At 43.8% G+C, this 16795-nt stretch overlaps 1 protein-coding gene across 2 annotated transcripts in view; it reads right to left on the bottom strand.

Moving 5' to 3' along the window:
* Positions 1 to 16795, bottom strand: part of LOC134853331 (protein phosphatase inhibitor 2-like) — a 103985-nt gene that overhangs the window by 12036 nt on the left and 75154 nt on the right. For both annotated transcript variants that reach the window (XR_010164347.1, XM_063869303.1), the window contains exons 4-5: positions 16279 to 16469; positions 15267 to 15426 (exon numbers count right to left, since the gene is read on the bottom strand). Coding sequence is in view for 1 of the 2 variants with exons in the window: in XM_063869303.1 (XP_063725373.1) it covers positions 15267 to 15426; positions 16279 to 16469 (351 nt within the window). In the remaining variant the exon portion in view is untranslated. The remainder of the gene's footprint in view (positions 1 to 15266; positions 15427 to 16278; positions 16470 to 16795) is intronic.

Genomic DNA, 16795 nt, shown 5'->3' with positions numbered 1-16795 from the left:
TCGTTCGGTCTTCATGTATTTTTTGCTTTCACGATCTACTTCTTGAATCGTGACACTGGTCTCCTCCGGGTCCGACTTCATCTCGTTCAGCCATTCTAAGACACGCAGGTTTGTCAAGTTTTGTTCATATGACTGCTGTTGCTCGTCGTCGAATTCTACCTCGGGTTACGACCGGTCGTCGATCCACTCATCGTCGTGATCATCGACTATGTCAATGTCTTGTGACACAGTTATTTCTTCTAGACCCACTACTTCTTCCACTATCTTCTTCAGATCTATCCTATCCACTACAAAGTCGTCACCGTAAGGGTTATACTTCTTTCTTGGTCTCGTCCCGTCACTCTGACGAGTCTGCATCGTGAACGGAAGATCCGGTTCCAAGTTCTTGGGAACCTCCATCTGTTCGGGATCCTGCCAATCCTCCTCTGCGTAGGGTAAGGTTTAATCGTCCGCTTCGATCACCTCGTTTGGATCCAGGTCCAGCGGTGTATTCGCTCCTTCCTCCATGACTTCGTTTCAATCGTTTTTCTCCCTGGTGCCCTTATCGTTGACCTCACAAGCAGGATCCATCATTAGATAATCCCCTTCTTCCATGTCTGCAGGTATACACCAGTCTTCTGTCGATGGATTGTGTGGCTTAATGTTTTCGTAATGAGCGGCTCGACCAGTACTCAGTCTGTAAAAGCGTCCCTCCTGATGCACTTCCGTAATCATGAAGGGTCCCCTCCACTTTTTTAGGAGCTTTTTCGTTCCTTTCGGTGGTATAACGTTCTGAAATACCCATACGTAATCTCCCACCTTGTAAGCTTTTGCACCAGCTGCTTTCTTGTCGAATTTTTTCCTCTGCCTTGCCTGTGCTTGCTGAGTATTTCGTCTACATAAATCGTTCAATTCCTGTTGACGTCTGATCACATCTCTCACGTAGACCTGTGGAGACGTTTTCTTTCCCTCATACTCTGGGTAGAAAATAGTTAAGGGTAAAGATTTTTCGTGTCCAGTTAGCATCATGTGTGGACTAACTCCAGTGGTGGAGTGTTGCGTGCTATTATAGGCTCCCATCACCTGTGGAAGGTAACTGTCCCAATCGGTCATGTACCTGGAACAATATACTCTCAGCATCGACACTAACGTCCTATTCTGTCTTTCCACTAAGCCATTCGTCTGGGGGTGGTATGTCGTGGAGTGAGCCTGAGCAACCTGTGAGCGTCTCATGAGCTCTTTCGTAAGCTCTCCTACGAAAGCTGTTCCATTATCCGATTGAAACGTCATCGGACAACCATGTCTCGCTATCCACGTATTGATCAGGTGGTCGCATGTCTCTTCCGCCGAGGCAGTTATGCAGGGCACGGCCTCTGCATACTTCGTAAAATGATCTATCATGACCAACACCTGATTGTAACCACTGCCTGTCATGCATATATTTTGGTGATCTATCTGCACCACCTCGTTGAATTCAGACGACTCGATCGATGGTAAAGGAAATCGCAACTTCCTTGGATCCTTGACCTGTTGGCATGACAGACATGCTGTCACCCACTTCTCGCATGCCTTTTTCATTCCAGGCCACTCGAAGCGCTTCAGGATCCTCTGATATACTTTGCCGATCCCCTGATGGCCCATCTGATAATGCGACCTGAATAATAGTTCTGTCTGATAGAGTTGCGGCAACACTATCGCGTTATACTTGTATAGGACTCTGTCTTCTTCTCTTCTTTTGCAAGCCACAATCCCGTCCTTGTTCAAATATAACCTCCCCTCCTTCTGCATGAAGTATTGTCTCAGGATACGGTAACTGTCTTCCTCGAGGTCCCCTTTATCCGTTGAACCATTCTCGATCCACCTTTTCAGGTTGCTTGTCATGCGATCATTTCTCTGCGCCCTTAGAAGATCCGAGAGTCTGTATCTCGCCTTCAAGTACGTCTTCATGACCCTCATCTGACTATTCAGCTCGTTGGGCTGGTGTGTGTCTTCTTCCATCTTAACTCACCAAATCTTCGCCAGCGGCTGTGTTTCTTGCTTTAACGGCTGAAAATCAGTCCTGACTACCTCTTTTTGTGGCAACAGACTTATCGAACGTTTCGATACTGCTATTGTCTCCAAATCATCCGCAGCGTTGTCAAAGACTCTTTCGCTTGGTATAAGGTAGCGATCACTGTCAGGATCCTGGTACACCTCTCTGTCCAGATCCCTTGCACGAGTTTCCACTAGTAGTGTGTGGATCGCTAGTTCGGACAGTTCTGATCCCGAGCTCGAGTTCCTGTCTGAATAGGTGTCAATTCCTGAGTTTCGGGAATTTTCATCTGTTGAAGAGGTTGTGATGGAGTCTGCGCGCTCCTCCAGATCATGTCTGTGCCTTCTTCGCATCCATCTGAACTCCCCGGACAAAACCTTGTTCTCCAGGTCCTGTTTCTCATCAGGAATTTTTTCATATATCTCAGACTCCCCGGACAAACCTTGTCCCGGGTGTTGATCTTGTACTCGCTGGCTCTTCTCATCGTTCATCTCCCCGAACAAACAATCTTGCAGCAGGTTTTGTTCTACCTTCTCACCTTCTTTATCCTGGTCCACAAAGGTACGGTTTTCCTTCGCGTACTGCTTCCCTTTTCTTTCCGTCCGTAAGAAGTACTGGTTAAAACCCGCGTGGTATTGAGGATACTAGTTGCTGAACTATTGTCCTACAATCCCTCTCGTTCTCTTCGTGTTGTCGTCTGGACGGCATGATCTTCACCTTCTCCCTGATTGTTAGTGAAGCCACTGCTGCTGTCCACTCGGGGTCATCTCTGGTCACTTCTCTTTCTAACAACCCACCCAGCATCCGCATCACTTGCGGTGTGACCTGCACCGTTTTATCCAATAATGAGAGGCTGTTTATGTTCATGCGAGAGAGTTCTTGCTGGACCAGGTTTGAGCGCAGCAACAGATCAAGGGGACCGGGTCCTCCTTGGATAGGATCTTTATCTCGGCTGCTTTCTCAACAGGTAACTCAGGATGCCCCGGAATTGGATGTCCAGACTTATCCAACCATCTCGTTAAGGGAAGCGCCTCATAAGTTTCTTTCTCCAGAAACAAAAATCCTTCTTTTATTTCTGCCTGATTGGCTTTCTTCTGCTCCAATCTTTCATAGAATTCAGTTTTCTTGCTGAGGCTGTCAGCATTCTGATGTTTATCACGCATCCTGTGTTCGATTATCATATGGTAGCCATCCAATCTTACTATCCATCTACCAATATAACTCTGATCCATCGAGTAGGTCATCAACCAGGATAACGCTCTGTTGTGTACGCGTAACTTAAAGGGAGCGCTCCCCAAGTATGCGCTTTATTTTTCCACAAATGTGACTACTGCAAACATTTCTGCTTTTGGTGCGCCATATTTCATCTCAGTGTCCCTCAAGACCTTGCTACCGTATGCAATGGGACGGAGAACCGTTCTTCCATTCCATTCTTGCTCCTGATGCAATATTCCTGAGATGGCTACTACCGATGCGTCTGTGTCAAGAACATACATGCCCTTTTCTGTAGGCATGCCTAGCACTGGCGCTTCGCACAGTTCCCGCTTTATGTTCTCGAAGGCAACTTGTGCTTCATCGTTCCATTCGAACTTTTCCCCTTTGTTGCGCATCAGCTTCTGCATCGGATACACCTTGTCCGCATATCCTTTTATGAACTCCCAGTAGTAGTTGGCAAACCCTAGGAAGCTCAGGAGCTGTGTGTCCGTTCTGGGAGCCTTCCATGTCAACACTGCTTCCACTGCTTCCGGGTCCGGTCTCACACCATGCCTATCCACCATTCCTCCCAGGTACTTGATTGAATCTCTAAGGATTTCACATTTCGATGGTTTGCACTTCAAGCCTGCTCTTTTCATGCATCCAAAGACCTCATCAAACCGATCAATATGGTCTTCCAGGGTTGGTGTCGCTATGACCACGTCGTCCACGTAACTAATCACCAGGTTCCCGTACTTCTTTGTCACTCTAGTCAAAGCCTGAGCCATCAGTCTTTGAAAAGTGGCTGTCGCGTTGCACAAGCCGAAGGGCATCCTCTTCCACTGGTACAACCCTAATTCGCACGCGAATCCGGTTTTCTCTCTATCCTTCTTCCGCAGAGGGACCTGCCAGAAGGCAGAACCCGAGTCCAATGTGGTGAAGAACTTGGCATCACCAAGCTTAGAGAGGCTCTTGTCTATTCGCGGTATCGGGTACGCATCTTTTATCGTTACCGCGTTCATGTAACGAAAGTCGCAACAAAACCTAAGCTGCCCCCTTTCTTTTTCGCCATTATTACACCGCAAGCCCATGGCGATTTCGAGGGTTCTATCATGTCGTATTCAAGCAACATTGCTATTTCCGCTCGGCACGCTTCCGACTTGTGTGGCGTCATTCGCATTGCGCCTTCTCTATGGTGAACGGCGCCCTCTTCAAGTTCGATTTCGTGTTCGACGAAATTACAGCAACCGATATCCGCCTTATGTTTTGAAAATACATCTGCGTTCCGATTTAAGAGGTACCGCAATTTTTCGAAATCTCCCTCACCTATTTTCCCTTTTAAATGTTCTATCTCTGGCAAAACCGGTTTGTCAGATTCTAGTTCATATGACGAGGGGCGTTCCGGAAAATTCGAGCAGCTCGATAAGCCGTCGTCCGTTTCGGATTTCATTGAAAACAATTTATGAATAGATTTTAATTCATCAATCCTCTTTAAAATTTTATCTTTATTGGCATGATAAGGACAGTCTTTCACACTATGTTTCTTCAAGTTTTGTGTCTCCTCATAGTCGGTCCTCATCGGCAAAGCGTAACCAAGCTTCTTTCCACGCTGGATTGAAACCGTGGTGTCCAGTGTGTTCAATAACACACTGACACACTGTCTGTTTCGCGTTACCGAGAAGCTCCGGCCTAAAATCACCGAACTCTGACTATTTGGATTCGGTACTGAACAAACCTGTTTACTATCGCTTAACGAAATTAAATTTCTCATTCTAAAAATCGCTACTACAGCTTGTCCTGGTTGTAATTTTTCTTTTCTATCCAAAAAAACTGGTACCTTGTTTTCGTCTGTTAGTATCCTATTAATCGGTTTCTTAACATATTTCCGGTCCGGGTTCCTAATCCGTATCAGACCGTTGTTCAAGTCAATCATCACGTCGAAATTCCTGACAAAATCTCTGCCCAAGATGAATTGGTCGGCGTCGTCCAAATTTTTTACCACCAGGAAGCTCATCCAAAGATCCCGTCCTCCCATGTGGAGAACCGTTATTGGTGTTCTTCCGGCTACGTAGATCGCTCCTCGATTGGCGGCGGTTAGTCGGAGATTCGTTGGAATTAGATCTTCCCTCGTGAAGCCCATTCTTTCCCAAGTTTTTATCGGCATCACACTCACTACCGCTCCTGTGTCCAGAAGCCCTGTGACTCCGATTTTCTTTCGGTTGGTGTCGAGCAGATGTGCGGTCACATCTGCTTCATACCCAATGTGTACTGCATCTTGTTCCATCATGGCGTCATGGCCTATCCTGCTTGGTGCTTTAGTCTCCTCAACCTCCGTTGCTTCGAAGGTATTCAGTTGCTCCTGTAGTTTCTCATTCTCCAGTTCGAGTTTCACTTTTTGTTCGATCTCTATCGTCACCAGTTCCTGCGGCACTCTATTTAGAGCATCCCTCGCGGCTGCCCTATAATCAATCTTGAAGTCATCGGCCGCAGTCACTGGTTCCGGTTCACGTGTCTCTTCAGTTACCGCTTGCAAATTCTTCGTCGCCAGCTCTTGCGGTTTGTCTTTTCTGCGCGCCTCCGCTTCACTCAATAGGCGAGCCTTGCTGGCTTTCACTCCTGATAAAGCTTCCTCATGCCTTGGATGCTTGATGTCTCCCACTGCATCCCAGAATTGCGGACAATCTGATTTAAAATGACCTTCCAAGTTGCAAAAGAAACACCTCGGGCCGAATTTCGCAATTACTCCTCTCATGAAATCCTCATGGTCAATTTCTGACGCATCTTCGTCCTCGAGGCTAAAGCCTATTGCTTTCATGCCTTGTTTGTAAGTTGGGCATGCAGACACATGATGGTCCGCTGAAGTGCAATTGGCACAAGAGCGTCTCTTGTCCATATCATCCCTCGGTTTGTACCATTTGTTCCCTTGGTTTGCTGGTCCGTTGTTAAAATTTCCATAATTGTTCTTATAGTATCCATATCTCGAAGGAGGTTTCAACAAAAGATATTCTTTTGACTTGAGCCTCAACTCCTCTGGTGTTGGCGCATTGGTTGATAGTGGTGTGTAATGCGTTGCTAGCATTGTTCGAAGTTCATCATTCTTCACACCCTCGATGAATTTTGAGGCTACTGCCAGGTTCATCCTTCGGTTCGACTCATCCCGTTGGCTGCGTCTTCTCAGCATTTCCAAGTCATCTAGAAACTTGTCTATCGTTTCATCTTCTCGTTGCCTCCGTTTCTCGAAGCGCATCATTGCTTGGTGCCCCTGCACCCCTGATCCAAAACGGTTTAACAAGATCTCGAAGATTTTCTCGGCTGTATCACGCTGATATTGCTTCTTGGCCATGACACAGTTCAGGGCTGTCCCTTCCAAGTTACTGGTGAGCGCACTGCATTCTTGTCTTTCCGACAAGTCCTCTTCCTCGAAATGCAGTTTCATTACCTCTATCCAGGTATCAATACAGCCATCAGATTCGTCTTTGTAGCATCTTGGTTTTTTAAAGACTCTTCTGGACTTCTCACTGCGTTCATTGGTTTTGGATAACCTTGTAAGGAATGTCTCTAAAGACCTGTTTAGGGGTTCAAAGGCTGTGGCCATTGCCGTGGCATCTCTCGAGTGCCCCGCCTGAGTGTCATCACACCTTGTTAGAGGCTCTGTATTCGGTGCATCCCTGCAATCCGAATCGCCGTGAGTGTCTCCCCCTTGGCCCACACGACTCCTCCCTGGGCTCGCATGTCTCCTGTTACCGGAATCACCTCTCCCAGTCGCATGTGTGCCTTGCGTTGGTCGTTCGTTAGAGGTCTGTCTTTTCCCTGTTGAACTTGCTCTACTGTTTGGGCCCCATGTTCTATTATCCTTTGTGGCGTAGCCTGATGAACTGCCTCTAGTGGATCCATATGTCCTCCTCCTTTGATGGTCATTGAAGTTCACCTTCGCCTCCCTGCTGGGACCTTCCGAGTTCGGTTCCCCTTCTTTTGGTCCACTCTTGCTGCCTAGTAGCCCGTCCAACCTATCCATGATAGCCTGAGTTCGCCTCTCCATCATCGCATCTATCTTTGTGTCAAGAGTCCCAAGAGACTGCTCTTGCTGAATTCTCAACTTCTCCATGTCGTCTCTTAAGCGTAACTCCCTCTGTTCCGCTTCTCTTGTCATTCGCGACAAGTTCTTCGCTATGTGCTCGTCCGTTCTTTTTTTCAAGCGTTTTTCGCTCCTACCAACTTCTTGTCTATTGCGGTTTATTTCTTCCTGTAGACTTTCTCTCTCAATGTGAACTGCTCTTTCTAGTTCACTCATTCTTAAGGACATCTGTTCGTTTTGTTCTCCTATACTGCCCACTATGTTGTTCAAGGCTTCTTCTATTGCTGCCCCGTTATCCACGAGTGGCGGTGTCACCCTGTCGGTCCCAGGTAGCTTCGTGCTGGTCGAGATTCGGGCTTTTACTCTCTGTCTCGACGTCTTTTCATTATCCACTTCAGGATCCGCCAATGCGTTGCCTAGCCCTTTGTTTCTACTCTTCCCAGTTCGCGGCTCCGAATTTGTCATAATCGCAAAGCCTCTCGACTGGCCTGGTGTGTTTGCGTCTTTGCTTATCGTTCTCACCACACCAAATTTGTCCATGGTTCCAGTCTCTCTTTCGATGTATGCCTCATTCTCCTGGGTCGATTTATTGAGGCTGACTTGAGACCCAAAGTCCACTTGCTCTTCTTCGTCCTCTTCTTCCTCCTGTGATTCAGCTTCATTTCCTGTGCCCACTCCCATGGTGAATGGAAAGATGTTTCCTAAGGTGTTCCTCATTCTTTCTGAGAACGATGAGGACGTTGTTTGTTTCTCAGTCCCGCCTGCCATCATGGTGTTGTCTGTTGGAGATCTTCTAGTTGCCACTATTTCAGTTGAGATGTCGGACAGTTCCGACATCTCCTCTCGGTCCAATGTCCCGGTGGAAGTGGCAAAATCATGGCCTTGTTCTACCGGAGTAGATTCACTCGCCAGCCTTCTGCCTCTCCCTTCCAGTCCATGTACTTCCTGGTTGTCATTCATGGCCTGGTCCGTATTGACCTCCACTTCTAACATTTCTTTTCGCTCTTCTGAGGACTTCTGACTCCTCGTTTCAACCATTCTGCCTGAAACCGTCTCGCCTTTGTCGGTCTGGGCTCGTTTGATCCGATCCACAAAAGGGTCGGTCATTGTTTTTCTTTGCTTTCTAGGTATGAATTTCCTAAAGCTATTACCTCGTTTAGGTAACCTTGACTTGTCTAGACTCATTCTCAATTTGTCACTTCTTAATGCCTATACACTCAATTCGATTGCTAGTGACCTTATAGTTTGACTATCAATAATAATGACACAACACAATAAATTCAACAAGATTCTATTAAATAGTGACCACGAATCCGTGTATGTTATCAGAGTACAGCTTGTATCTAATTTATTCACACTAACCGATTATCGGTCGTAAGATTTGAGAACTAGCGCAATATGATGTTATCAGTCAATTTAAAAGATAGTGTACTCACTACCCAATCAAGCACAAATTATGTTGATTTAAAATCAAAAAAAATTTTCTTACTAAATAAGAATACCTCTATGAAAAACGTATGTGTATTGTACTTTTGGTCGGTCGCAGTACAATAGTCGAGCTTATATTTCTGATCCAAAACGGTTTAACAAGATCTCGAAGATTTTCTCGGCTGTATCACGCTGATATTGCTTCTTGGCCATGACACAGTTCAGGGCTGTCCCTTCCAAGTTACTGGTGAGCGCACTGCATTCTTGTCTTTCCGACAAGTCCTCTTCCTCGAAATGCAGTTTCATTACCTCTATCCAGGTATCAATACAGCCATCAGATTCGTCTTTGTAGCATCTTGGTTTTTTAAAGACTCTTCTGGACTTCTCACTGCGTTCATTGGTTTTGGATAACCTTGTAAGGAATGTCTCTAAAGACCTGTTTAGGGGTTCAAAGGCTGTGGCCATTGCCGTGGCATCTCTCGAGTGCCCCGCCTGAGTGTCATCACACCTTGTTAGAGGCTCTGTATTCGGTGCATCCCTGCAATCCGAATCGCCGTGAGTGTCTCCCCCTTGGCCCACACGACTCCTCCCTGGGCTCGCATGTCTCCTGTTACCGGAATCACCTCTCCCAGTCGCATGTGTGCCTTGCGTTGGTCGTTCGTTAGAGGTCTGTCTTTTCCCTGTTGAACTTGCTCTACTGTTTGGGCCCCATGTTCTATTATCCTTTGTGGCGTAGCCTGATGAACTGCCTCTAGTGGATCCATATGTCCTCCTCCTTTGATGGTCATTGAAGTTCACCTTCGCCTCCCTGCTGGGACCTTCCGAGTTCGGTTCCCCTTCTTTTGGTCCACTCTTGCTGCCTAGTAGCCCGTCCAACCTATCCATGATAGCCTGAGTTCGCCTCTCCATCATCGCATCTATCTTTGTGTCAAGAGTCCCAAGAGACTGCTCTTGCTGAATTCTCAACTTCTCCATGTCGTCTCTTAAGCGTAACTCCCTCTGTTCCGCTTCTCTTGTCATTCGCGACAAGTTCTTCGCTATGTGCTCGTCCGTTCTTTTTTTCAAGCGTTTTTCGCTCCTACCAACTTCTTGTCTATTGCGGTTTATTTCTTCCTGTAGACTTTCTCTCTCAATGTGAACTGCTCTTTCTAGTTCACTCATTCTTAAGGACATCTGTTCGTTTTGTTCTCCTATACTGCCCACTATGTTGTTCAAGGCTTCTTCTATTGCTGCCCCGTTATCCACGAGTGGCGGTGTCACCCTGTCGGTCCCAGGTAGCTTCGTGCTGGTCGAGATTCGGGCTTTTACTCTCTGTCTCGACGTCTTTTCATTATCCACTTCAGGATCCGCCAATGCGTTGCCTAGCCCTTTGTTTCTACTCTTCCCAGTTCGCGGCTCCGAATTTGTCATAATCGCAAAGCCTCTCGACTGGCCTGGTGTGTTTGCGTCTTTGCTTATCGTTCTCACCACACCAAATTTGTCCATGGTTCCAGTCTCTCTTTCGATGTATGCCTCATTCTCCTGGGTCGATTTATTGAGGCTGACTTGAGACCCAAAGTCCACTTGCTCTTCTTCGTCCTCTTCTTCCTCCTGGGATTCAGCTTCATTTCCTGTGCCCACTCCCATGGTGAATGGAAAGATGTTTCCTAAGGTGTTCCTCATTCTTTCTGAGAACGATGAGGACGTTGTTTGTTTCTCAGTCCCGCCTGCCATCATGGTGTTGTCTGTTGGAGATCTTCTAGTTGCCACTATTTCAGTTGAGATGTCGGACAGTTCCGACATCTCCTCTCGGTCCAATGTCCCGGTGGAAGTGGCAAAATCATGGCCTTGTTCTACCGGAGTAGATTCACTCGCCAGCCTTCTGCCTCTCCCTTCCAGTCCATGTACTTCCTGGTTGTCATTCATGGCCTGGTCCGTATTGACCTCCACTTCTAACATTTTTTTTCGCTCTTCTGAGGACTTCTGACTCCTCGTTTCAACCATTCTGCCTGAAACCGTCTCGCCTTTGTCGGTCTGGGCTCGTTTGATCCGATCCACAAAAGGGTCGGTCATTGTTTTTCTTTGCTTTCTAGGTATGAATTTCCTAAAGCTATTACCTCGTTTAGGTAACCTTGACTTGTCTAGACTCATTCTCAATTTGTCACTTCTTAATGCCTATACACTCAATTCGATTGCTAGTGACCTTATAGTTTGACTATCAATAATAATGACACAACACAATAAATTCAACAAGATTCTATTAAATAGTGACCACGAATCCGTGTATGTTATCAGAGTACAGCTTGTATCTAATTTATTCACACTAACCGATTATCGGTCGTAAGATTTGAGAACTAGCGCAATATGATGTTATCAGTCAATTTAAAAGATAGTGTACTCACTACCCAATCAAGCACAAATTATGTTGATTTAAAATCAAAAAAAATTTTCTTACTAAATAAGAATACCTCTATGAAAAACGTATGTGTATTGTACTTTTGGTCGGTCGCAGTACAATAGTCGAGCTTATATTTCAAAGAAAAAGCTTTCCCTGCTTGGTGCTGCACCAAACAGACAAAAATTTGAAGGCAGTTATTTTCTCAAGTGGGCGTCTATTGCACCCACCGAGTACTGTGTTACCTATCTGCCTTCGGACTGCCCGAGCTAGACCTACTAAAATCCTCAGGGCAGTCACTTTTCACAAAAACGTATTGGGTTTCAATCCACACCAATGAATTACGCTCTTTTTAGTTCAGACTTAGTGTCGCGAATATCCGAGTTCGGGCCTGTTTTGTTTTGGTCTGGTTTTTATTGAAAGGCAAGTTACCAGTGCAGTTACTGATTCCTAGCCTGTCCTCTAATAACCTAATACCTCTCACTGTAGTCTTTCTTCTGTTTACCTAAGTCCTTTAATAAAATAATACCCCTCCGGATTGGCAAAAATAGGACCCTTCCGGATTGGCAAAATTGAGACCCCTCCGGATTGGCAAAATTTGGACCCCTCCTGATTGGGACCCCTCTGAGTTAGTAATTATAAGACCCCTCCGGATTGGGACCCTTCCGGTTTCGTGAAAACAAGACCCCTCCGGATTGGCAAAAATTTGGACCCCTCCGGATTGGGAGCCCTCTGGTTTTGTAAAAGTAGCTTTTAGGAGATTTCCTTTATTTACAACCTATACCCCTCCGGATACGTTCTCCGATGTTATTATGATTTTTAAATTAACTAGGAAGGGCATGTGATCCTTTCCTAGAGCCTTCCGTATTGAAGTTAAGCCTCTTATTTGACAATTCACGCTAACGGTGAAGGGTCTTATCGCTAGCCTAATTTCGGCTCTATTAAGGTTTTCTTATGCCTTTAGCCTTCCCCTTTCGTCTAGAACAGGCTAAAGTTACTTTATTCAACCGCTATTACCTTTTGATAGGGATGTAAGGGCTTTCCTAAAAAAATTATAAAACGTGAAGGGTCTACCCTCCCAAATTGGTGAATTTGCTAAAAACAATCTCAAAAATTTTCACGCTTACTTTTTCGAAAAACTTTTGTCCCTATCAGTAAGCTCAGCTAATTTCTGATCTATTGGTACCAAGATCAACTGGATCTGCCCCGTAGTTCCAAAGCTATTAACCAAAACGTCTTTTTTCTAAAGTCAAGAAATTTCTCTCTTATAGGTTCCGCCTAACTTTTTCCACAATTCTTTTCTTTTCGACCTAAAAGTTATTGATCCAAGCTCAGAAGGCCTATACTCTTCTAGTTCAATGCAAAAGACTCGATCGAAAACGCTTTACTTGAAAAATTTTCCGAAAAACTATGCTACCTGGACACCTCCGGATTGATGGATCCACCAAATCAAACACGTTAAGTTCGATTTCTCTGCAACCCGGAAAGCTGGTTTTAGAATCTGTGGATTCACTAGTGGACGTTGTCCAAACAACTATTTTTACTGTCCTAACTCAAAAATTTCAAAAAAAATTTCTGAATTTATAGTGCTCCTTTTTCTCAAAAATCACGAAAATTCGGTTTTTGGTACCAAAATAGTTCCAACCACTTCCGAACTAAACTTAACCGGTTCTATCTATTATAGTTGTGAAATTACGATGTCAAACACTAATTTAGCGCTTTTTTCTGTTTCAAAAATATCGATATCTCAAAAATCGCGATTTGTAGGGGGATCAAAATATCGCTATTTTGACCCTAAAAACCGGTCTGCTTTGTGTTTTTCACTGAAAAACGATATAGGAGTATTAATATAGGCTATATAAGTAATAACATGAGTAATACTATACCCCTCCGGGTTTGTTTAATATCCGAATTAAGGTGCTTAACTCGGATATTCGCAGTTCGGTGAAGGGTCACTACAGTGCAGCACTGTCGAGCACCCCACAGATTCCTATCTTAATTTTTGTACCAAAAGGGATACAAAACTTGTTAACGATACCCAACAGTCGATTGTTGTTGTCGTTGAGCCCCTTCTTGTTGCTCCTTGTACTGCTTGCCGGATCAGTCTTCTCCCAAGACCCTTCCGAATTGAGCGCAAATCAGCTGACCCTTCCGGATTGAGCGCAATTTATCATTAACGTGCTTAAATGCTCAAATAACCCTACAGTACAAGCCTCACAAACGGGCCACAAAATTGATCGTAACGATCCTGACTGATATAAATGCCTGTAACAACAATATATCTATCAACAACAAACGGGAGGGTCGGATCACATCTTGTCTGGGGGGATGATTTCTACTGATTTTTTATTTATTTTTTTACTGTTTTTGGTTTTTTCGGTTATTTTTTTATGTTTTTGTTTTTCTTGGGTACTATACTACTTTTTGTTTGGTTTTATATATATCTTTAAGTGTTTTTGGTCACAAACCTCTCAGGGAACGAGGGAATGGCCGATCCCCCTACTCTTCCTGATTCGTGAATTTTCGGTTTTAACTAGGTTAAAAAGCTATTCACGGTAATCCGGAAGGCTTCCGCGTTCCGAATTACCCTTCCGTCCCGGCGGTATAGGCCTATTAAGGGCGTTAATGTGAGCATCCACTCGGCGCGGAGTGCTCGTTAACGGTTCTGCCGGTCATGATGTTAAAAAAGAATAACACCCAGGAGCGCCATAAAAACATCTATGTAACATTCGCCCGGAAGATACATATCGACGGAAAGTAAAGCTAGGTTCTAAGACGACTGGCCAACGTCTAAACAGAGCTCTACATGCTTTTCACCGTCTCTACCAAGCCAGTACTTTCGGTGATCTTTCGAACATCGGGTCGACAAAAAACGTTACTGCTTTCGGCTTCGGTCAAAACACTCAAATTAACTAAATTACATGCAGAAATAGTGAGCTCATGGCTGGGTTTTAGTATCCCCAGACCACGAGATCACTCCTAAAATCAGGGCTACTACTATTTATTGAATTATTATTGTTTTTGTTCAGTAGATAAAAATCATCATCTCCATCGAAGATGGATCAACCCTTTCCCCCAACTCCTAGCTTCTCATCTTAGCAGAATGAATTCAGATGTTAATTAAATTCAATTCAGGACATAATAGGGAAGCTAAAAGTTTATATAAGATAATAAAAGTTCCAGTCCCGAGACCCCTCCGGATTCTTGAATCCGGGGAAATAAGACTCTTATTCTCCTCCCGGAAGGCTGTCTTCCACCCTTCACCGTTGTTCGCAACGGCCTTGCAACTATTGTAGCGACACAATAGTTGCAACTCGGAACGGTCTCTTCACCGTTTGGCTAATCGTCCCAATAACGTTTTTAATCTCTTAAAACCGTCAATTCGGAAGGTTAGCTGCTAAAATTTCGAATCTGTTGAATCTGCATTTTGGTCCATTCTGGTCGAATGTCACAATACAATTGAGAGAAGGCTAATAAATGCAAAGAAACTAAAACTGCTAACTTTCAACGCTTTTTGAATTCCAAGAAATGTTCACGATTGAGTTTTGCGAACATCAAACAGTCACAAAGAAAGGTAACGAAATGCAGTGACGTACAATTGAGATCGATAAGAGCTAGCTAACAAACGTTTCATCGAACTTCTAACTTCTAAAAACATTACATTCTTCACCCTTTACATACAAACTTCAAACTATTCAAAACATAAACTAAGATTTAATCCACGTTTTACAATTACTGCCAGCAAAAGAATATCTGGGTTTTCAATAAAAAACCAGCTAATTCAACAAAGTTATTAATTTTTGGCCGTATAATAGAGAAGAACAAAATATATTGCCACATTTAACCATCTACAAAACTGCTTTGCGGCGCCTAAATAACTTGAGAAAGAACCCACCTAAGGCGGTATTTTCTCACTTTGTACACCAATAAAAAAATTATTCTCGCAGCAGCATTTCCAAGTGATTGCTTTATTGAAATGCGTAATTTGGCAAGTCGAGCTATCAAATTAGAACATGAGCTAGAACAAATTCTTTAAAAATCAGAATTAATAACACAATCAAATAGTTTTATTTGAACTTGCTCAACAAAAAGTATACGACACTCATTCAGTTAAACAGACTTATTGTTCGTGAAAAAAATTCTGCGCGTTTTTGCCCGCAACAAGCGCAATGACATTAACACACCTGTTTTCTCAGAGCCAGTACATCTTCTGGTGATGACTGGAACACACTGTCGTTATACACTGCCTCCGTGCTGATTTTCACTTTCCGCTTCGACGCACTGGTATCTGGAGTGATCTGGTTCGACTTGGCCGTTTTCGGCCTCTCTGAGGTAACTGGCACACTGAAAACAACAATGGCACTTTAACAAAGTTGTAACGCCGGGTGTAACGTTCAAATTGCAACAATTCGAACCAAGCTGTTCGCATGGAAAATAGGAAAATCCGCCTAATTAATTGGAAAAAGAATAATTGAAAATCAAAAATAGCAAAAATTCAAATAACTATTACGTGCAACCAAAGAATTCACGAACATTCAACTTCTAGGAAAGAGTAAAAGTCTAATACAGAAATCAATTGAGTGACCAATCTACATCGTTCGTTCTCTACAAAAGTTGTTCTAGTTTGTTGTTGTTCGTTAACTTGTTGTTGGTTGCCCAAATAGTTAACATCCGCTGCGATAACTTTTCTTCAGCTACTTGCTCCCGTGACAAGGCATTCAATCGATGACACCTGCTTCAAGGGAGCCCATACATTTTTCGTTAAAAAACAAAAAACCAAACTAGGCTACTTTTTAGTTTTCAAAATAATTGAGCGATAACGAAGGTCAAGGCAGTCATAACAAAATGAAATTGCAAAAAAAAACAGATCCAAAAGCAAAAATTGGGACGATCATAACATTTCTTTATTGGACTGATAGTTTATCGGCAATCATGGCCCCACAATCCGTTCGATTATTTTTTGTTATGGTTATAGGCACCACTAAAGAATTAAATATCATAACCTACAGACATTTAGTTGATAACGAAAGCCCTCAAACAAATGTCAAAACGTATATGTAAAATCAACATAAAAGTAGTAAAATCAAAGACCAAAGAATACCCAAAATATCTGAAAAACAACCAAAATATCTGGAAAACAACCAAAATATCTGGAAAAACAACAATCGGCAACTGAATGATAGGATTACAACTGACCTTGGGAATGCGAACTCCCCTAATTTCAAATGTCTGGGAGGAGTAATGACCTCTGAGTCTGAGAAGGCAGTGACATTGGGGGGCATTCCTGGAATCATGGATCCCATCATACCTCCTCCCCCGCCACCTGTGAAGTCCCCCCTGGTGTTTCCGCCCAGAGAAATGCGGTCGGGAATTGACATGTTTGCAGCCTAAACATTTAAATAGTAATCTTGTAAGCAGTCAACTATAGCCAGTTATTGAGAAATTATCGCATAATACTACAACTACAATGATTTTAGAGAAAAACTCAAAAACAAGGCTGCAAAACTGTCCAAAAAATCATTTTTTAAATTTTTAAATTTTTTTTTCATTTTGTCACAACAAACTGTTATTTTTTTAGTAAAGCCGAGCTGAATCAGATTGACAACTGCAGGAAAAATTAATATTAGCTAAAACAATGTTAAATTTGTAATAAATGCAGTTGGAAGATCAGTCTCTCATCAAACGTATTCTGAAGTATTCCAGACCAACTTTT

Source organism: Symsagittifera roscoffensis, chromosome 8, assembly GCF_963678635.1.
Source record: "Symsagittifera roscoffensis chromosome 8, txSymRosc1.1, whole genome shotgun sequence".
In the NCBI taxonomy this organism is placed as follows: Eukaryota; Metazoa; Xenacoelomorpha; order Acoela; family Convolutidae; genus Symsagittifera; species Symsagittifera roscoffensis.
The sequence above is the reverse complement of the archived record's forward strand: the minus strand, read 5'-3'. Positions and strand labels throughout refer to the sequence as shown.